General features: G+C 36.8%; 1 protein-coding gene across 2 annotated transcripts in view; it reads right to left on the reverse strand.

The window, feature by feature from the left end:
- Positions 1–5,218: 5,218 nt before the first annotated feature.
- itgb1bp1 (integrin beta 1 binding protein 1) overlaps positions 5,219–23,468 on the reverse strand; it is a 1,043,117-nt gene continuing 1,024,867 nt past the window's right edge. For both annotated transcript variants that reach the window (XM_062041601.1, XM_062041600.1), the window contains exons 2-7: positions 17,452–17,566; positions 17,298–17,376; positions 12,829–12,959; positions 11,783–11,875; positions 5,860–6,009; positions 5,219–5,781 (exon numbers count right to left, since the gene is read on the reverse strand). In XM_062041601.1, the coding sequence (XP_061897585.1) occupies positions 5,710–5,781; positions 5,860–6,009; positions 11,783–11,875; positions 12,829–12,959; positions 17,298–17,376; positions 17,452–17,523 (597 nt within the window). In that variant the 5' untranslated portion in view covers positions 17,524–17,566 and the 3' untranslated portion in view covers positions 5,219–5,709. The remainder of the gene's footprint in view (positions 5,782–5,859; positions 6,010–11,782; positions 11,876–12,828; positions 12,960–17,297; positions 17,377–17,451; positions 17,567–23,468) is intronic.

A 23,468-nucleotide genomic window follows, 5' to 3' on the forward strand; every position in this document is an offset into this window, starting at 1 on the left:
ATATATATATATATATAATAAAAATAAACATTGATTGATATGTATATATATATATATATATATATATATATATATATATATATATATATATATATATACATATACATATATATACATATACATATACACATACATACATACATATATATATATATATATATATATATATATATATATATATATATATATATATATATATATATATATATATATATATACACAGTATATACTGTACATACAAAACCCAAAACCAGTGATGTTGGCACGTTGTGTAAATCGTAAATAAAAACAGAATACAATGTTTTGCAAATCGTTTTCAACCAATATTCAATTGAATAGACTGCAAAGACAAGATACTTAACGTTCGAACTGGAAAACTTTGTTATTTTTTGCAAATATTAGCTCATTTTGAATTTGATGCCTGAAACATGTTTCAAAAAAGCTGGCACACGTGGCAAAAAAGACTTAGAAAGTTGAAGAATGCTCATCAAACACATATTTGGAACATCCCACAGGTGAACAAGCTAATTGGGAGCAGGTGGGTGCCATTATTGAGTATAAAAGCAGCTTCAATAAAAGGCTCAGTCATTCACAAACAAGGATGGGGCGAGGATCACCACTTTGTGAACAAATGCGTGAGCAAATTTTGGAACAGTTTAAGAACAACATTTCTCAACGAGCTATTGCAAGGAATTCAGGGATTTCACCATCTACGGTCCATAATATCATCAAAAGGTTCAGAGAATCTGGAGAAATCACTGCATTTAAGCGATGATATTATGGACCTTCAATCCCTCAGGTGGTACTGCATCAAAAAGCAACATCAGTGTGTAAAGGATATCACCACATGGGCTCAGGAACACTTAAAAAGAACACTGTCAGTAACTACAGTTTGTTGCTACATCAGTAAGTGCAAGTTAAAACTCTACTATGCATAGCCAAAGCCATTTATCAACAACACCCAGAAACGCCACCGGCTTCGCTGGGCCCGGGCTCATCTAAGATGGACTGATGCAAAGTGGAAAAGTGTTCTGTGGTCTGACGAGTCCACATCCGGACTGTTAAAGGCGCAAAGTTGAAAAGCCAGCATCTGTGATGGTATGGGGGTGTATTAGTGCCCAAGGCATGGGTAACTTACACATCTGTGAAGGCACCATTAATGCTGAAAGGTACATACAGGTTTTGGAGCAACATATATTGCCATCCAAGCAACGTTATCATGGATGCCCCTGCTTATTTCAGTAAGACAATGCCAAGCCACATGTTACAACAGCGTGGCTTCATAGTAAAAGAGTGCAGAGGCTAGACGGCCTGCCTGTAGTCCAGACCTGTCTCCCATTGAAAATGTGTGGCGCATTATGAAGACTAAAATACCACAACAGTGACCCCTGACTGTTGAACAACTTAAGCTGTACATCAAGCAAGAAAGGGAAATAATTCCACCTGAAAAGCTTCAAAAATGTGTCTCCTCAGTTCCCAAACATTTACTGAGTGTTGTTAAAAGCAAATGCCATGTAACACAGTGGTAAAAATGCCCCTGTGCCAACTTTTTTGCAAAGTGTTGCTGCCATTAAATTCTAAGTTAATGATTATTTGCAAAAAAAAAAAAAAAAAAAGTTCCTCAGTTGGAACATGAAATATCTTGTCTTTGCAGTCTATTCAATTGAATATAAGTTGCAAAGGATTTGCAAATTATTGTTTTCTGTTTTTTTTACGAATTACACAACGTTCCAACTTCACTGGTTTTGGGTTTTGTATTATAATACACACATATACGTATACTGTAATTTAGTTCATATCCTTCTAGGTCAAAATCTATTCTTTTTTTAGCGTCCATCCATGTTTCTGAGATAGCGATAATTTTGAAGGGTTTGTTGAATTGTTCCAAAAAAATGCTTCACATTGTTGAAGTTAGCATACAATTTTCTGCTGTTTTCGTTATATTGTTCATCTGAATAATAAAAACAATTATTCCTAGTGTGAAAGAAAACATTTGTATCTGGATCTATATCCTTATCTAATTCCGGACTATTGTAATCTCTGCTGCTGAAGGTTTTCAGTTCCATACTTTCCTGTTCTCCAATCATTTGTGTTGCTCTCTGAATATCTATAAGTGTCGATGAATGTGCACACGAGTGAAGATCATCTTGTTCGGTAATCCCTTGGAGCGTTGTCATTTTGTAGTCAAATGTCAATGTTTGTTTTCCGTCAGATTCCATTATTTTTGTTGTTGTAGTTGCTGGGTGTTCTGATATTCATTGAAATCCTTGATGTCATTGACAACAGAGATATAATTGTGGGAAGGCACAGATCAGGCCAAGATTAGGAAATAATTTCTGCAGCACTCAAGGTTCCTAAGAGCACAATGGCCTCCATAATCCTTAAATGGAAGAAGTTTGGGATGACCGCAACTCTTACGAGACCAGGCCGTCCAGCCAAACTGAGTAATCGTGGGAGAAGAGCCTTGGTGAGAGAGGTAAAGAAGAACCCAAATATCACTGTGGCTGAGCTCCAGGGATGCAGTAGAGAGGTGGGAGAAAGTTCCACCAAGTCAGCTATCACTGCAGACCTCCACCAGTTGGAGCTTTATTGTAGAGTGGCCCGACCAAGCCTCTACTCAGTGCAAGACGTACAAAAGTTTGCATAGTCTCTATCATCTTGTCATATTTTAAAAACATATTGGGAAAAAATAATTTTAAAAATTCTTGCGTGAAAATTATATTTTTAAATTTGTTTCTTCAAATTATTATTGTTTTTATATTTTCTTTAACATGAAATTCTGCACAGTATTAATAATAAAAGTACTAATCAGGACTAAAAATATAATTTAAAAAATGTGTGTTCAAAAATAATTAGGAAATTAATATTGTGCCACTCCCCTACATCTTCCCACTATCTTGGAACAATTGAAAAAATAATGGCGTGAAAAAATATATATTTTCAAATTGTTTATTCAAATGAGTTGCACCAGGGGCGTCACTAGCTTTTAAGGACAGGGGGGGCTTAGCCCCCAGGAGATGCACAGGATGCGAGCGAACGTAGCGCACGAGCACAAAACTTTACAAACGGCTAACAGAGACTTAGAAATTAATCATTGTTATTATTATTATTTCAGTCGGTTTAGTTTCAATCTGTGTTCAGTACAACAACAAACATGGGTTTGCACAGTGACATTTTGTTTACAGCATCAACAAGAAACAATTACTTGCATGATCCTTCAAGATACACTGAAACACAATGAAAGTCATGGCATTAGCCTCTATGTTATTCATTCACAACATAGAGGCTAATGCCACCACTTTCGCTCACAATACAATAATTGTTTGTTCCCAAAAATTTAGAAGTTGCACAGATTACATTTTGGGCACATATGTGACTAAAATGGTTGCAAATTGAAGCCCTGGAAATATTACTTAATTACTTGAATTAAAGTAATATCTGGATTGGGATAATTTGGCTTGTATATAATATATTTATATATATATTTTATGGCAAGCCGTTAAGGAAATTAAATATATATGGAAGTCTGAATAGAAATGAGAAACTTTTATATATACTCTAAATAAGAAAGACTTAAGAGTCCGTCTGCTGATCTGAAAAAGAGCCAAAGCTGTCAAAGAGCTGTGGGACCATCTTCAAAGTGCAATGCTGAAACAAATAATGCAAACAATAAAATGTAACTTCCAAGGCTTGAGACTAATGTAATCCCATCGTCCCGGGGACGGTAAAAAAAATGCACGGGACGAAATGAAATGCTCCCCGGGACGATGGCTTTTAACCATTTTTTTTTCTTTTTCTTTTTATGTATTTATTCATTTTACATGTTATATTAAATGTATTGGTTTTTCCTCTGAAAATCCTATGAAATGTTTAACAAGCCATCCTCTAATAATACAACAGCTATTAATGTAACAATACAATAAGACAAATATATTTAATTATGTTTAGTGAGGGAAAAGTGGATCGTGAGATCGACAGGCGAATCGGTGCGGCGTCTTCAGTAATGCGGACGCTGTATAGGTCCGTTGTGGTGAAGAAGGAGCTGAGTCGGAAGGCAAAGCTCTCAATTTACCGGTCGATCTACGTTCCCATCCTCACCTATGGTCATGAGCTTTGGGTCATGACCGAAAGGACAAGATCACGGGTACAAGCGGCCGAAATGAGTTTCCTCCGCCGGGTGGCGGGGCTCTCCCTTAGAGATAGGGTGAGAAGCTCTGCCATCCGGGGGGAGCTCAAAGTAAAGCCGCTGCTCCTCCACATCGAGAGGAGCCAGATGAGGTGGTTCGGGCATCTGGTTAGGATGCCACCCGAACGCCTCCCTCGGGAGGTGTTTAGGGCACGTCCAACCGGTAGGAGGCCACGGGGAAGACCCAGGACACGTTGGGAAGACTATGTCTCCCGGCTGGCCTGGGAACGCCTCGGGATCCCCCGGGAGGAGCTGGACGAAGTGGCCGGGGAGAGGAAAATCTGGGCTTCCCTGCTTAGGCTGCTGCCCCCGCGACCCGACCTCGGATAAGCGGAAGAAGATGGATGGATGGATGGATGGATGTTTTTTTCATTATTTTAACAATAGGCTAATATACTTTATATAGATTCTACAAGAAACACAAAACTTAAAAAATAAATTATTTACAATTGCAGACACAAGGTTCTTGTTCTGCAGTGCTGTGTGCAAATGTGCTTCGTACACCTGCAGGACAGCAAGCAAGGTCGCAGAGAAAATGCGGACTGGATTTTGAGTGATGTGGGCATTTTCTATATGAACAAGTGGAATGGATTGGATACCGACACACTAAAGGGGCTCTCTACCTTACGCTATGAAGTGAGGGGAAACTGAGTGAATAATGACAGGTTTTATGATTATTTATTTAAACTCATATTTGGGCCACTTTATAATGAATATGTCAGCATGTATTTGTAAAAAAAAAAAAAAAAAATTTAATTTTTTTTTTTTAACACTAAATTATTTAGGGGGGCTTAAGAGCATTTTAGGGGGGCTTGAGCCCCCCTAAAATAGGCCTAACAACGCCAATGAGTTGCACTATCAAACGCTTATTATTATTTTTCTATTTTCTTCAACATGAATTCCTGTACAGTACAGTATTCTTGTTACAATTATTTTACGTAGCAGGCGCGCCCTCTGGTGGTGAATATGTAACCTCTCTTAAATATACTACTCTATGTGGCAAAAACATTTAAAAAAAAAAATACTCAGCAATTCTAACATTTCCACTCCTTTAATGTTCAACACATTTTCTCACTGCACAACTACTGGTTGAAGGTGACAGAAAAAAAATAGAAAAATAATAATACAAATATAAAAGACGACGTGCCGCCAACGATTTCCCAAAATCATTCAAATCCGTTTGACTTGAGTGTTAATCCACCACAGTACCTTTTATAACATTATTGGTGAAAACAATCTAAACATTAAAACCATTATTAATAATTTAAAGTCTTAAAATTAAAGCCAAATGGCAGAATGGTACCCATTGTGTCAATAAAGCAATATGATGGACTGCAGACTTAAATCAAGTGATTATGTACCATTACATTGTACTTAATGCTGCTATTATTAAACATACATATTTTCCCTTCACATATGGTTGAAAGGGGATAGAACACAACACATGAAAAAGTGAACCATTCAGGACAGGACTTATCCAGGCGGTAGCTGCTTTTGTTTCCGTCTGCTCCCTTTCTCAGGCGTCAAGACTTGTCAGACATCAGAGCGCAGTCAAAAGAAGCCGACAGGACCTTGCAGATGGACTGAGCCTGCTCCTGTTTTACAATACATAAAAATGCACATGTAGAATGTTCACCCTTCAGAACGGCACTGCATGCTCATGTTGCACTCACAGAGCTGGTGCACTGGTACACCCAGATGCTGCACCTCTCCTGTTTTGGGTCGGTGGTTTTCAGGGCGAGGAGATTCTTCCCTGCACCCAGACCGTCGTCGTAGCAGAGCATGCGGACAATCAGGTAGAGAGGGTGACGGTGCAACACGTCCTGGAGGGAAAATAGGCACTCTTTTGACCGAGAGGTGTCATTCCTGCACCATAATAACACACTAAAGTTGAATATAGGAAATACTGGAAGAAAATCTCTTCCAGGGTCAAACTGTTCTTCTTCTACTCTAAAATCCTTTATTACATGTGGAGGTCACCTTTTAGGTAACATTATTCTGATATCAATATCGGATTTCAGTCCGATATCAGCAAACGAAAAAAACTATTGGCTTGTATTTACACTATATTGCCAAAAGTATTTGGCCACCCATCCAAATGATCAGAATCAGGTGTCCTAATCACTTGGCCTGGCCACAGGTGTATAAAATCAAGTACTTAGGAATGGAAACGGTTTCTACAAACATTTGTGAAAGAATGGGCCGCTCTCGGGAGCTCAGTGATGTCATAGAGGGGGGGGGGGGGGGGGGGGGGGTTACCCACATATGCGGTCCTCTCCAAGGTTTCTCATAGTCATTCACATTGACATCCCACTGGGTTGTGAGTTTTCCTTGCCCGTATGTGGGCTCTGTACCGAGGATGTCGTTGTGGCTTGTACAGCCCTTTGAGACACTTGTGATTTAGGGCTATATAAATAAACATTGATTGATTGATTGATTGATTGATAGGATGCCACCTGTGCAACAAATCCAGTCGTGAAATTTCCCCGCTCCTAATTATTCAAAAGTCAACTGTCGGCTTTATTATAAGAACATGGAAGAGCTTGGGAACAACAGCAACTCAGCCACGAAGTGGTAGGCCACGTAAACTGACAGAGAGGGGTCAGCGGATGCTGAAGCGCATAGTGCAAAGAGGTTACCGACTTTCTGCACAGTCAGTTGCTACAGAGCTCCAAACTTCATGTGACCTTCCAATTAGCCCACGTACAGTCTGCAGAGAGCTTCATGGAATGGGTTTCCATGGCCGAGCAGCTGCATCTAAGCCATACATCACCAAGTCCAATGCAAAGCGTCAGATGCAGTGGTGTAAAGCACGTCGAGTTGGCCCCTTAGTTCCAGTGAAAGGAGCTTTGAATGCTCCAGGATACCAAAACATTTTGGACAATTCCATGCTCCCAACCTAGTGGGAAAAGTTTGGAGCGGGCCCCTTACTTTTCCAACATGACTGTGCACCAGTGCACAAAGCGAGGTCCATAAAGACATGGATGACAGAGTCTGGTGTGGATGAACTTGACTGGCCTGCACAGAGTCCTGACCTGAACCCGATAGAGCACCTTTGGGATGAATTAGAACGGAGACTGAGAGCCAGGCCTTCTCGACCAACATCAGTGTGTGACCTCACCAATGCGCTTTTGGAAGAATGGTCGAAAATTCCTATAAACACACTCCGCAGCCTTGTGGACAGCCTTCCCAGAAGAGTTGAAGCTGTAATAGCTGCAAAAGGTGGACCAGCATCATATTGAACCCCATGGGTTAGGAATGGGATGGTACTTCAAGTTCATATGTGAGTCAAGGCAGGTGGCCAAATACTTTTGGCAATATAGTGTATGTAAAATGTCCAAAACAAGCAGTCCTGCAGCACGTTTAGTTGTGCAAAGCAGCAGGGCCAGCTAATGTCCAAATGTCATCCAATAAGCACACAAGGTTGGTATTTTCTTGTAATTTAGTCAAACATGGTAGGTTATAGGCAACTAGGAGATAGCAGCTACACAACAACCAAGCACAAAATAGACTAGCTAATAAGTTTTCATAATTACACAACATTGCAATCTAAAACACCCCATGTGTCAATATAAACAAGTATGAAATGATTATATTTGCACATTACTTACAGATACAAAGTCTCCAGGGCAGAAGCGTATTAGAAAGTATCCAGTAACACAGTGGTTCTCAAATGGGGGTACGCGTACCCATGGGGGTACTTGAAAGTATGCCAAGGGGTACGTGAGATTTTTTTTAAATGTCTATCAAAAAGAACTGTGAAAAGAAATGCAACAATGCAATATTCAGTGTTGACAGCTAGACTTTGTTGTGGACATGTTCCATAAATATTGATGTTAAAGATTTCTTTTTTTGTGAAGAAATTATTAGAATTAAGTTCATGAATCCAGATGGATCTCTATGACAATCCCCAAAGAGGGCACTTTAAGTTGATGATTACTTCTATGTGTAGAAATCTTTATTTATAATTGAATCACTTGTTTATTTTTCAACAAGTTTTTAGTTATTTTTATATCTTTTTTTCCAAATAGTTCAAGAAAGACCACAACAAATGAGCAATATTTTGCACTGTTATACAATTTAATAAATCAGAAACTGATGACATAGTGCTGTATTTTAAGTTTGTACTTCTTTATCTCTTTTTTTCAACCAAAAATGCTTTGCTCTGATTAGGGGGTACTTGAATTAAAAAAATGTTCACAGGGGGTACATCACTGAAAAAAGGTTGAGAACCACTGCAGTAACAAACATGTCCGCATCATTCGACTTACTGTGTCATGAGCCTAATTTAAAGAATAAAACAATAATTACCACTCCACTTCAATTGAAAGACAGCGTAAGTCCATTCCAGACAGTTAATAAATAATACGTTAGTGTTTTTCATACCTGCCATTGTTCTTTGAGTAATTTCACTTGATCAAACCTTTTCTAACATTCCACACAACAAAATAATAAAATTATGGTCTATAATTCGTATCGATACTGTATCAAATTAATATCGGCTCCAATATCGGTAACATATTGGAAGTGAACAAGTCGCAGTTTTCTTTAGACTTCAGGGTCTGCAGCAGCTTAAGAAACGTAAAGAATAACCTGTTTCCAAACCTTCAAGGCTAATTTAACAATTATGTGTAAAGGCAAAAAGACAAGGCAAGTGAATAGAAAATCTCTTACTTCGTGCGTCACTATTTTCGACGTTGCAAAACCTTATACAAGTGTAAAAAAAAAGTGAATTCCTTTGTACTTTTACTGTGTGTGCTTGGGAGGGGAATCTCTTTACGCTAAGGGTTATATATTTGTATTGGTAGGGAGCAGACAGGACAGAGACCTGTGTCACACTTTCCTACACCACACACAATGTCCATTTCCTCATCTACGGTTATCATCACACTTCTACTCATTCCTTTACAAAAAAAACCCCAAAAAGTTGATGGTTGACATTTTGTGAAACTTCCCAGGTGTAATTCTCCAAATAATACGACTTAAAGGCCTACTGAAACCCACTACTACCGACCACGCAGTCTGATAGTTTATATATCAATGATGAAATCTTAACATTGCAACACATGCCAATACGGCCGAGTTAACTTATAAAGTGCAATTTTAAATTTCCCGCTAAACTTCCGGTTGAAAACGTCTATGTATGATGACGTATGCGCGTGATGTCAATCGTTGAAACGGAAGTATGCGGACACATAGAATCCAATACAAAAAGCTCTGTTTTCATCTCAAAATTCCACAGTATTCTGGACATCTGTGTTGGTGAATCTTTTGCAATTTGTTTAATGAACAATGAAGACTGCAAAGAACAAAGTTGTAGGTGGGATCGGTGTATTAGCGGCGGACTACAGCAACACAACCAGGAGGACTTTGAGATGGATAGCAGACGCGCTAGCCGGCGACCTCACCTTGACTTCCTCCGTCTCCGGGCCGCCGACCCCATCTGTGATCGGGTGAAGTCCTTCGTCGCGCCGTCGATCGCTGGAACGCAGGTGAGCACGGGTGTTGATGAGCAGATGAGGGCTGGCTGGCGTAGGTGGATAGCTAATGTTTTTAGCATAGCTCTGTGAGGTCCGGTTGCTAAGTTAGCTTCAATGGCGTCGTTAGCAACAGCATTGTTAAGCTTCGCCAAGCTGGAAAGCATTAACCGTGTATTTCCAGGTCCATGGTTTAATAGTATTGTTGATTTTCTGTCTATTCTTCCAGTCAGGGGTTTATTTCTTTTGTTTCTATCTGCAGTTAAGCCCGATGCTATCACGCTAGCTCCGTAGCTAAAGTGCTTCACCGATGTATTGTAGTGGAGATAAAAGTCACTGTGAATGTCCATTTCGCGTTCTCGACTCTCATTTTCAAGAGGATATAGTATCCGAGGTGGTTTAAAATACAAATTCGTGATCCACAATAGAAAAAGGAGAGAATGTGGAATCCAATGAGCCAGCTTGTACCTAAGTTACGGTCAGAGCGAAAAAAGATACGTCCTGCACTGCACTCTAGTCCTTCACTCTAACGTTCCTCATCCACGAATCTTTCATTCTCGCTCAAATTAATGGGGTAATCGTCGCTTTCTCTGTCCGAATCGCTCTCGCTGCATTGAAAACAATGGGGAAATGTGAGGAGCCTTTCAACCTGTGACGTCACGCTACTTCCGGTACAGGCAAGGCTTTTTTTAATCAGCGACCAAAAGTTGCAACTTTATCGTCGATGTTCTCTACTAAATCCTTTCAGCAAAAATATGGCAATATCGCGAAATGATCAAGTATGACACATAGAATGGATCTGCTATCCCCGTTTAAATAAAAAATGTCATTTCAGTAGGCCTTTAAAGGGCATTATATATATATATATATATATTGGCTGAATTAATTCTAATAAATCATCAACATACAGTACAGGCCAACCGTTTGGACATACCTTCTCCTCATTCAATATGTTTTTTTTATTTTCATGACTATTTACATTGTAGATTGTCACTGAAGGCATTAAAACTATGACTGAACACATGTGGAGTTATGCACTTAACAAAAAAAAAGGTGAAATAACTGAAAACATGTTTTATATTCTAGTTTCTTCAAAATAGCCACCCTTTGCTCTGATTACTGTTTTGCACACTCTTGGCATTCTTTTGATGAGTTTCAAGCACACCTGTGATGTGAAAACCATTTCAGGTGACTACCTCTTGAAGCTCATCGAGAGAATGCCAAGAGTGTGCGAAAAAGTAATCAGAACAAAGGATGGCTATTTTGAAGAAACTAGAACATAAAACATGTTTTCAGTTATTTCACCTTTTTTTGTTAACTACATAACTCCACATGTGTTCATTCACAGTTTTGATGCCTTCAGTGACAATCTACAATGTAAATAGTCATGAAAATAAAGAAGACGCATTGAATGAGAAGGTGTGTTTAAACTTTTGGCCTGTACTGTATATCATGATACTTGATACATGAGGAATGTATCTTCAATGTCGTCCAGGCCAAGAACCCCCAAACAGATGTAGCAATGTAATGGGGACCCCCTACTTATATATCTTGTAAACATGTTTGTTTTATAATAAACTGGTAACAAATGTACCTTGTTATTGTTCAGTACGAAGATATTCAAATGATAGCAGTAGTGCCGCTAATCGTTAGCTGGCTACTAGTCTGCAAATGTAGTAGAGCACTAATTGCTAGCTGGCAAATAGTCTGGTAAACGCTGGCTGGCAACTAGAGTGCTAATGGCTCGCTATCATAAATGCTAACATGCATACAATAATATAATTGTTTCATGTTTTTATTAGAAATCTGCAAGGTACAGTAAGTAGGTTGTCCATGCCAATGCCATTTATAAACAGGACTACAGTGTGTTGGATCAATGTTAATGTGTATTTAAAAACATTTCAATCTGTACAAAAATAATATATATCAATTAAATATTTAAGACTCCTTCCCCGCAGTACCTCCATGGACCCTCTATGGGTCATGAACACCCTGTTGAAGCTCACTGATAAATTTAACAGGCATCTTAAAATACAAGTTGTATATATTTACACTAGATGACAATTAAAAAAAAAAATGAATTGATGATAGCTTTGCTATACACACAGACAAGACTCACACACTGGTCCAGAGAGGCCACTTTGACTCCGTGTTTGGACACTCCCAGAATCATTTCCTCGTCTCCTGGCACAAACGGCAGCTTTCCATCTTGCTATGACGGTAAAAAACAAAAATATTATTTAAAGTTGCGATGACAGTGCAGTAGCTGTCAACACGTTTATGTAAACGCAGCCAAAGCATCATAAAGAAAGTATTGTGGCGCCCGCTATAGGTTGTGGTCAAAATGTTGCATGCATGTAACAAGGACATCCTTTTTGCTTGACAGCGGTCATGTTTTCTAAACAATCTTGCTCATATTTTACACACACATGCTTCTCAGTCCTATAAAGACGGGTACTAAATTTAGTTCACTCTAAATAGGAATAGAATCGTTTTTTTTACTAAAATATTAGGATTTAAGTACTTTATTGTCATACCAGTACATGTTAGATACATGAGTTGGCACGGAATGTATTACCCGAAGTCCCAGATTTAACCCAATGAGAACCACAAGAACATAGAATATAATTGAAATTAAATAGGATATAAATAGACTACTGTGGGTTATAAATACAGTAACTTTGGTTAATAGTAATAGATTAGAAACAAAATTGAATACATAGAAATAGAAATTAAAAACAACGACAGCAAACCCAAACCAAATAAAAGCCCAGTTCAGCAAAGTTGGGACACGTGTGATATTAATGGATACTTTTTGTTTTTACATAAATTAAAAAGAGTTCACTTTGAGTGATCTGTCACAACTTGGTGCCTTATCTTTATCACATTAAGTCAATTTTTTCACATGGAAAATATTGTATCATAATAAAAACCCTATGAACATTAATAATAACAGTAAGAAAAAGTATCTTCCATATTTGCTTAAAAGTCAATCTATAAGAGAGTGAAAAATAAATACATGAATACTACTAGACATTTTGAGTTTTACAAATATCCAGCTGACTTACAGCAGTATTTTTTGTAATATAGTTCAACAAGCCATCAGTATTAGAATATATTAGCATTAGAATTGTGCTTACATTAAAAACGTCTTGAGTTCCTTACCTGAGCGCTGTCAATGTAGTTGATGAGGTCGAGAGGTTCGTGGAGCGTCTTGCTCATGTCAAACTGCAACTTCTCAATGGCTCCCACATACTTCACACGAAACTCTGCGCAGGTTTCAGATGTACTGTTTCCTGGAAAGCATCAGTTCAAGAACCTTAAAAACTAGTGCTGTCAAATATCCATCCATCCATTTTCTACCGCTTGTATATTTGTATATATTTTTAAATCAGATTAATCACACTTTTGAATTTGGTTTAGTCATGATTATTCACAGTAAATTACTCGCTTGCATAATTTAAAATAACTGTAAAAAATACCCCAATATTTACACACAAATTAAATTATAATGACATGTAATCCAGGAAAATTTGAAAAAATATTTTACTTAAATAGATTTTTATTTGCTCAAAATATGTTAACAGTTTTATCTGAAGTCCTGTTGGGCTGTATTATGGAGTGAAATTTGCCAACAAGCACACCAGTTGGGGTCTCCTCACTCATCTTTGCACAGACGCATGAATTGGCCTGATCACTGACCGTATAACAACCCATGCCACCTTTCAGGTAACCATCCATGGTTAAGGTAAAGGATCATGTACGGTCAAAATAAATTGCGTGATTAATCTTTGTATACCGGTATATATGATTGATGCAATATTTTTTTAGATTAATCACATGCGTTAACTCATTAAAAAAATAAAAAAAAAAAAAAATAAAAAAAAATAAATATATATATATATATATATATATATATATACACCGTATATTACCAAATAGACGCCCTTGTGCAAATAGACGCCCTTGTCCTAATAGTCGCCCGGGGTCTGAGCCCATTTTGTGAATTAACAGCCTCTTCCTAATAAACGCCTATGTCCAAATAGCCGCCCATGGGCTGTTATTTGCATAATTTAGATTAAAATCATATTGATTTAATTTTCATTAAACCCAATTTATAAGCAAAAAGGAAAAGCAAAGGTGCAATAATTCTGGTCATTACGGTAACAGCAGACGTCACGTGGGGATTCTGGGTAATCAACATATTGCAATGGGTCACCGCATATAGCGTAACACACAACAAACCCACGAGGAAAAGTTTCAACATGGCAAGCAACAGTAGCAGTGAGTTGAATGAACAGGATACCGGTACACCACAACTGATGGACGGGAATACTTTAAGGGGGAAGAAGAGAAAGTTTGACTTGACTTAAAGTTCAAGCTAGCGATTGTGAAGTATGCGGAGCAGAATTCTGGTTTGGCAGCGGCCAGGCAGTTTAACGTTGACCCAAAACGTGTACGAGAATGGAAACAAAAGAAGGGAGAACTACTATCTCAGTCGGCAATCGATGGAAAACGCCCCCCCCCCCCCCCCCCCGGACGGAGGTAGGAAGAAAGTGAGCGACGAGCTTGATGCTAATTTGTGTCAGTGGATACATCACGTTCGTGGACTGAACCACCGTGTGTCCCGCAAAATGATCAGCATTAAGGCAAAGGAGTTGTATGTCACCGCGAGTGACACGAGAGACACCGGGGTGGTGTTTGGTGCAACAAGTGGCTGGCTTAATCGTGTGTGTGTGTGTGTGTGTGTGTGTGTGTGTGTGTGTTTGTGTGTCCGTGTTGCAAACAGTAGCCATAGCTGGATGTTGCTTTCTGGTATCCTACAAGGTGTGTGGGCTGACGGTGGCAGCTGATGGGAGTGAGGACCAGCTCATTTACTGCTTCAAGAAGGGACAGCCATGTCAGGCAGGCAGAGAGATGCTGTTGAGGGCTAGACAGCAGGCTGCTGCTGTGCTTCAGGAAGAGGAGGAGAGTGATGAGGAACAGCAGTTCCTCAATGAACTTGTGATTGAAAAGGAGGATGATGATGAGGGGGGTGAGGGAGAGGAGGAGGAGAAGGAGGATGATGAGTGGGGTTGAGTTGCATTTGGGGTTGCGTTTGCTGCAGTATTATTGTTTTGATGGTTTTATAGAGTACTTGGTACCATAATTGTATTTTTCTTGTATGCTTCTTTATTTAAAACTTGGAGTACTGTAGCCTTTATTTTATTTAAGTGACGGTATTATTGTTCTGTTTTGATGATGTGTTTTTTAATACTTGAGTACTTGGTACCATAATTGTATTTTTCCCAGTAGGCTGCTTTATTTAAAAAGTGTATTTATTTTTAGTATTAGTATTCTATTTGACAATTGTTGCAGTACTGCCATGTTGAGGCCTTGTTGATCTCTTGTCTTTTGATAGTCTTGTTTTTTTGTTTGTATGTTTACAATAGCTTTTACATTTAAAATTGTTTGTATGAAAAAAAAAATACTGGACAGTAACCATTGTAACCAAATAATGGCCTGGTGCAGGCTGGTGCAAAAATAAATAAAAGCCTTGTGCAAATAACCGCCCATGTCCTAATAGCCGCCCGGGGTCTGACCCCATTTTGTAAAATAAACGCCCGGGCTACTATTTGGTAATATACGGTATATATATATATATATATATATATATATATATATATATATATATATATATATATATATATATATATATATATATATATATATATATATATATATATATATGTATATGTATATATATATTTATATATACACGTATATATATATATAAATATATATATATATATATATATATATATATATATACATATATATATATATATATAAATATATATATATATATACACACATATATATATATATAAATATATATATATATATATATATATATATATATATATATATATATATATATATATATATATATATATATATATATATATATATATATATATATATATATATATATATAAATATAAATATATAAATATAAATACACACAGTACAGGCCAAAAGTTTGGACACACCTTCTCATATCAATGCGTTTTCTTTACTTTCATGACCATGTATCTAGTAGATTGTTACTGAAGGCATCAAAACTATGGCACCTGTGAAGTGAAAACCCTTTCAGGTGACTACCTCTTGAAGCTCATCGAGAGAATGCCAAAAGTGTGCAAAACAGTAATCTGAGCAAAGGGTGGCTATTTTGAAGAAACTAGAATATAAAACATGTTTTCAGTTATTTCACCTTTTTTTTGTTGAGTACATAACTCCACATTTGTTCATTCATAGTTTTGACTACATCAGAGACAATCTACTTATTAGGGCTGTCAGGTAGTATTTAATATAAAAAAACAACATTAATCACATTTTCGAATTGTGATTAAATATGATTAATCACGGTGAATTACTTTGAATTAACTTTAAAAAATACCCTATTTGACACAAATGAAATTCTATTGTCAGAGTGTCATACAACAACCATTTCTTAAAAAATGTTTTACGAAATATATGTAATTTTTTTGCTTAAAACTTGGTGACATTATCTTAAGTCCCAACGCATGCATGAGACTTATCACAATTAATCACACTAAATTATTTGCTTGCAAAAGTGAAGTGAATTATATTTATATAGCGCTTTTTCTCTAGTGACTCAAAGCGCTTTACATAGTGAAACCCAATATCTAAGTTACATTTAAACCAGTGTGGGTGACACTGGGAGGGAGCAGGTAGGTAAAGTGTCTTGCCCAAGTACACAACGGCAGTGACTAGGATGGCGGAAGCGGGGATCGAACCTGGAACCCTCAAGTTGCTGGCACAGCCACTCTACCAACCGAGCTATACCGCCCCAAAAGTTTAAATGAACTTTAAAAAAATACCCTAATATTTTGACACAAATACTACTTTATTGTCACAGTGTCATACACAAACCATAAAAAAAATATTTTGACACACAAAAAATTTAAAAAATATACCTTACTACATATATGTAATTTTTTTGATCAAAACTTGGTAACAGTATTATCTTGAATTCCATTGCATTCATGAGATTAGTCACGTTATTTTTACGGTAAATGACTTGCTTGCAAAAGTTTAATTAACTTTAAAAAAAGACCCCAATATTTTGACACAAATGCAATTGTATTTGTGTCATACACAAACCATTTCAAAAAAAGGTTTTACTAAATACTGTATACGTAATTTATTTGCTCACTACTTTTGAATTGTGATTAATCTCGGTAAATTACTTGCTTGAAAAGTTTTAAGTAATTTAAAAAAATACCCCAACATTGTGACACGAATGCAATTGTATTTTTTGAGTGTCATACACAAACCACTTCTTAAAAAATGTTTTTTCTAAATATATGTAATTTACATGCTTAAAACCTGACAACAGTTTTAACTTAAGTCCCATCAAGATGTATTTTTAATCTGCGCCTCCTTTAAAGCAACCATCCACGGTTGAGGTAAAGGAGCATGTGGGGTCATAATAAACTGTGTGATAATCTGCATACAAACTGTACATAATTATTGTGTTTTTTTTGTTATTAATTATATGAGTTAGTTAACTGATTACTTTTGACAGCCTTCTTTAAAACAAAAAACACACACAAAGAACTGAGACTGACCTGAGCTCTTGGTGGAGTCTGTGTCCAGGCTGGCAACTGTGCTTGACCTGGACAATCCCCCTAAACTGGAATCCACAGACTACAGAAAAGTAATTATGCACTGGATTGTGCAAGTGGACCAAATGTTGTGGTTGAGTGTGTCTAGTTTGCGTACTTTACTTTTGGTGCTGATCTCACTGCTTTGAGAGCTGCTGCTGCTGTGGCGTTTCTTGACCTTGCGGAACATCTTTCACTGCATCCTTGACAAGCGCATCCCAGCCCTCCAACACCTAAGTGAGTACACCCCGTTGTATGTCAGCAACCATTTGTATGACAGGATATCTGTCTTCTAAATGGACAGTACTATAGAAATTGGATATGACTTGGAGTAGTCAGTGTGCAGCCGGACGTGACATCATGTAAATCCAAGAAATTGGAGCCACATTGGCACATATTAGCCTTGTTACACAATTTGCATGGGAAACTATTTATGATTACCATTTTTTTCAACTTGCCTTGTTTGTTGTAGGATCAGATTTTATTAAAGCACCAGGAGAGTGGAAAAACAAGTTGACTTAATGTGCTTAATTGTGTTTCATTGGATCCATTAAACCATATCCAATTGTATTTACAATCTGCAAAGTATGTGTAAATACCGTCTAAACGTCACAAAATGCCACACATTCACTAACAGATTGATGGATAACTTGCAGGATCAGATTATATTAACGTACCAGGACAGTGGAAAAACAAGTTGACTTAATGTGCTTAATGGTGTTTCTCTGTATCCATTACACCTGGGGTGTCAAACTCATTTTAGATCGGGGGCCACATGGAGAAAAATCTACTCCCAAATGGGCCAGACTGGTAAAATCACGGCACGATAACTTAAAAATAAAGCCAACTTCAGATTGTTTTCTTTGTTTAAAAATAGAACAAGCACATTCTGAAAATGTACAAATCATAATGTTGTTGGGTTTTTTTTTACACTTACATGTTGCGGTTAATTGTATTCCATCTTTATTTGACGTTATTTATATTTTCTGAATAAATTATGTGATAATTTTAATCAGTCAAATAATTGGTGTTAATTTTCAATCTATCAAGATAAAAAATTATATCAAAATCCAATTACAGGATGTTAATTATGTAGTTTACTCATTTTCCTCGACTGATGTACTAACATCATGTGGTTTATTTTGTACATATGTAGCATCATCTACAAAGTTACAAAGAATTGCTATTGCGACATCTAGTGGACACATTTACAACAGCGGTTTCTTTCATTCAAAAATTTCAGGATCATTTTTATACTCAACAAACTCATCCCACAGGCCGGATAAAACCTATTTGCGGGCGTGATCCAGCCCTCGGGCCGTACGCTTGACACCCCTGCATTACACCATATCCAATTGTGTTTACAATCTGCAAAGTATGTGTAAATACTGTCTAAACGTCACAAAATGCCACAAATTCACTCAGCCATTTTGAATATTCTACTCCGAACGTCTTCGGTAATTTCCGTAGACTGACGTCACTGGACGAACGCTTCTGCACTCTGACCATAGTATCAGATCAGTCATACTGGAAATATATAAACATGAGAGAGATGTGCAGTCTGATGTTCACAATCCCCGTATAAGACATGAACACATATGTTTTTTTTTTTTTTTTAAATGCATTCGAAGTTGTAAATAAATAAATACATAAATAGTCCGTCAATGGGGGCTCACTATTCCGCCCACAAAAGAAATAAACATCCAAAACCCGCCAACAATATTTCATAATAGTACGTATCGTGACCTGAATATTAACCAGATATTAGCGATGTTGTAATTATAAGCGCTAACGCAGACAAACTATATTTTAGCAGCGGATTGATAGCACATAGCTCAGTAGACCTCTGCTGCTTGACTGTGAGCTGGCAGCGATGTCCTGCTGCTCCTGCATCATCGCGTCTTAGCGTGTCAAAGTTATTCTAGATTATAAATCATGCCTCTCATCTGGATATTAGGAGGATTGAACCATAAATCTAGAAGTTGTTCATTTGTGACATTCAATTCATACACGGAGATGGAGACAAACACACACAACCGAACACAGTGTCTGCAAGGAGACTTTTCCTTGTTAACCCTTCGTGTGCATCATGATTAATTCTTCATCTAAACGGAAAGATATAAACATCTTAGACATCAGTCGTTATCGCAGTACGAGCAGACATTATACAATAAGCTATCGTTTTATTATGTTTGTAGTTTGTATTTTTAGTCTAGCACTTAGCAATAATGCTACATGATGCTTTGTGTTTAACTAAAGCTGGATTTGTTAAGCAGACCTTCTAAAACTTATGGCTCATCCTCCTTATGTTCACGATCAAGAATATAAGTTTCTGGATCCTAATGTTTTCCAAAGTAATTGCTGTTGGCTCTCACAAAGTCTGCATGATTTGCATTGTTGTTGCTGATGAAGGGATATGTGGTTCCTGCTTCTACGTCCCGTGATCACATAGCTCATTGTCTCTCAAAATGGCTCGGAAATCTCCGTGCGATTGATACTATTTTGATCATATCTATTTTCTCGCAAACTTTGTAAGTCTTTCGGTGTCATACATCAGATTTATATGATAAAAAGCCTCAATATAGAGGCAACTTGTTTTTCCACTCCACTGGTACTTTAAAGTGAACAACAGACTGGAAGTCTCTGCAGAGAGTGGTGAGGACGGCGGAAAAGATCATCAGGACTCCTCTTCCTCCTGTCCAGGAAATCGCAAAAAGCCGCTGCCTGAACAGGGCTCAGAAAATCTGCAGAGACTCCTCCCACCCCCACCAAGGACGGTTTTCACTGCTGGACTCTAGAAAGAGGTTCGCAGCCTCCGTAGCAGAACCTCCAGGTTCTGTAACAGCTTCTTCCCTCAGGCCATAAAACTCTTGATTGAACGCATCATAATAATCCCCTCAATTCCCCCCAAAAACGGATTAACTCGCTGGAATATAAAGACAATATAACATACATCCATGAACGTGGATGCATATGCAAAAGTGCAATATATTTATCTGTACAGTAATCTATTTATTTATATCTGCACCTTATTGCTCTTTTATCCTGCACTAAAACGATCTAATGCAACAAAAGTGTGTTCTTGTATGTACTGTAAAGTTCAAATTTGAATGACAATAGATGGTTAGATAGATAGTACTTTATTGATTCCTTCAGGAGAGTTCCCTCAGGAAAATTAAAATTCCAGCAGCAGTGTACAGAATTGAGATCGAATTTAAAAAGTAAAAAGCAAATAATGGGGGTATAAATGGAAACAAAATAGAAAAATATTACAATAAGAATACAAATAAATAAAAAGCAACAATGAGAATAAAAATATAACAGTAAAATAAGAATATAACAAGAGAAACTAGGCAGTAGTGACCATGTTATGAAAAAGGAAGTCTAAGTCTCTCTCTCTCTCTCTAATTAGATGCAGTTCCTTTTTCTGTCAAAATTGAAATAATAATACATGCATTTATTTAGAAAGTGCTTTATAATTTTTTGCAGGGCAATTAAATGACGTGGCGGACCACATTAAACTAATGAAGCATGTCATGTAAAATGACATGGTGGGACATTTTAAACCAGGGGTCACCAACCTTTTTGAAACCAAGGGCTACTTCTTGGGTACTGATTAATGCGAAGGGCTCCAGTTAGATACACACTTAAATAAATTGCCAGAAGTAGCCAATTTGCTCAATTTACCTTTAACTCTGTTATTATTAATAATTAATGATATGTATCTTTGTGGAAACACTGATCATTTTAATGATTTCTCACAATAAATATATATAGAAACAGATAAATATCAATATGCAACACTTTATTTTTATATTTTCTCTAAGTGCACATTTTTCAAATTGAACATTTTCAAATGATCACTTCTAAGACAGTCTTGTGAAATCACAATATCCCATTTTAACTAGCTAGCCACTAACATTTTTTAGCAAATCATGAATTACTTTGCACCATGTTTGTACAAATAATAACTCATGTAAAATACAAAAGTAAACTCTCAAATTTTTAAATCATGTCACACTTTGAACTGGACACCAAATCTGTTATCTGTTTCTTTGTCAGTTAGTGGGAAGCCTGGCATTGCATGCTGTTAACTAGTGTGTTGTACTCTGGTGTGTAACTTGACACTGCAACTCTGAGTGAGTCTTACAGATGTGCATCAGTGAGGCGTGTTCTGTGTTTGTTTTTGATGAAGTTCATGTCAGAAAAGGCTGATTCACAAAGATAAGATTTTTCCTCATTGTTTGCGGAACCTTATTAATCTTTTGGACATATTTTCACAGCAATCTGGCCTTAAGCTTAATAATGATAAATGTAAAATGTTAAGGATCGGAAATCTAAAGGGAACGTCCTTTCGAATGGAATGCAAAGTGCTTGTTTTGTGGACAGATGGACCAGTTAACATACTCGGTTTTGTTGTCCCAGAAAATCTGGAAGATCTAGGCTCAGTAAATTATGATAATCGACTAAGAAAGCTGGACAAAATTATGCAATTATGGAAAGGGAAATCCCTAACCTTGTATGGTAAAATGTCTATTGCCAACTCATTACTTATTCCTCAATTTATTATTTGTTTTTGTCATTACCAGCTCCATCACAAAACTTTTTTAAGATTTATGAGCGGAGGGTCTTCGATTTTGTCTGGAACGGCAAACCAGAAAAGATTAAAAGAAAGGTTTTGTACAAAGAGTATGAATATGGGGACCTGAAACTTCTCAACCTTGAAGCTATGTGTCTGTCTTTAAAAGCATCAATTGTTCCAAAGATGTATTTAAACATTGAGTGGTACACAAATGTCCTGTTGGACAAAAAACATGTACTGTATCAAAAGAAATTGTATCCTTTTTTTACAAGTGATCCCCTCCCAGAGAGTCTGTTGGGAAACATGGCGGGGTTCATAAATGAAACAATCCACTCATAGTGGTGTTTTCAATTTTATGTGCCAGAAAAAAGAGACGATATTTTGCAGCAGTTAATATGGATGAACTCTAATATTGTAATAGATGGAAAGCCTTTCTTTTGGAAAAATATGTTTGAAAGAGGAATCATTTTTGTCAATGATATTATCAATGAGAATGGTAAAATTATGAAGTATGATGAATTTAGAGCTATGTATGGTGATGCTTGCTCAAGCTTTTCATTTTATCAACTAACTGGAGTAATTGGGAAAAGATGGAAACAAATAATTAATTATGGAACTACTAAATTATTAGTTTGTAAACCTCTAATAAGAAATTCTAGTTGGCAAAAAGGAACTTAAATAAATAGAAAAATATATAATTTTTATTTGATAAAGAAATCTTTGAAGGCTGTCTCATACAACACAAATGGAAAATGGGAGGACTTTTTTGACTGCCCGTTGCCATGGGATGCCATATTCAAACTAATCTATAAAACCACTATCGATGTGCAAAATCGTTATTTTCAAATTAAAATTATTTATAACTTCTTACCCACAGGGAAAATGTTAAAATTATGGAATATGACAGAGTCAGATGATTGCCGATTTTCTTGTCAGGAGCCTGAATCCACCCTGCATTTGTTTTGGTATTGTCATATTGTGTCTTTGTTTTGGGTGGAAGTTGAAAAAATGTGTTTAAGGATTGGTTTGTTTATGAAGCTTAATGTGGTTTCTGTTATTTTAGGAGAGTTCATTGACAATCATGATTTAGTCAATTTAATTATAGTACTCGGTAAAATGTTTATTTTTAAGGCCAAAAACAGATATTCACTTAGTATTACTTTCTTTAAAACATTTATTCAGTATTTTCTAACTTTAGAAAGTTACATGGTTGAAAACGATAATGATACCAAAAAACATTTAAAAAAAGATGAGAAGTCCTCAAAGGCTTATTTTGAAAGTATAATTATGTTTATAGATTATATGATATCTGTTGTTGTGTTCCCTAATTTGAGTGACCTGGACATAATCTGGACTGTACATAAATGCTTATTTTGAAAATGTAATTTTGTTTATAAATTATATGCAATCTGTTGTGTTCCCTAATTTTTTTCTGTGTACATGAATGAAGGTGTGTGTTGCTGAGTCCGACTTGGACATTATCTGGACTGGGCCTGGTTTAAAAAACCCTTTAAACAAATCTAATTTCATTGACAACCTGGTCTGTTGAAGAT

The sequence above is a fragment of the Entelurus aequoreus genome, linkage group LG03 (genome assembly GCF_033978785.1).
Source record: "Entelurus aequoreus isolate RoL-2023_Sb linkage group LG03, RoL_Eaeq_v1.1, whole genome shotgun sequence".
NCBI classification, from domain to species: Eukaryota; Metazoa; Chordata; class Actinopteri; order Syngnathiformes; family Syngnathidae; genus Entelurus; species Entelurus aequoreus.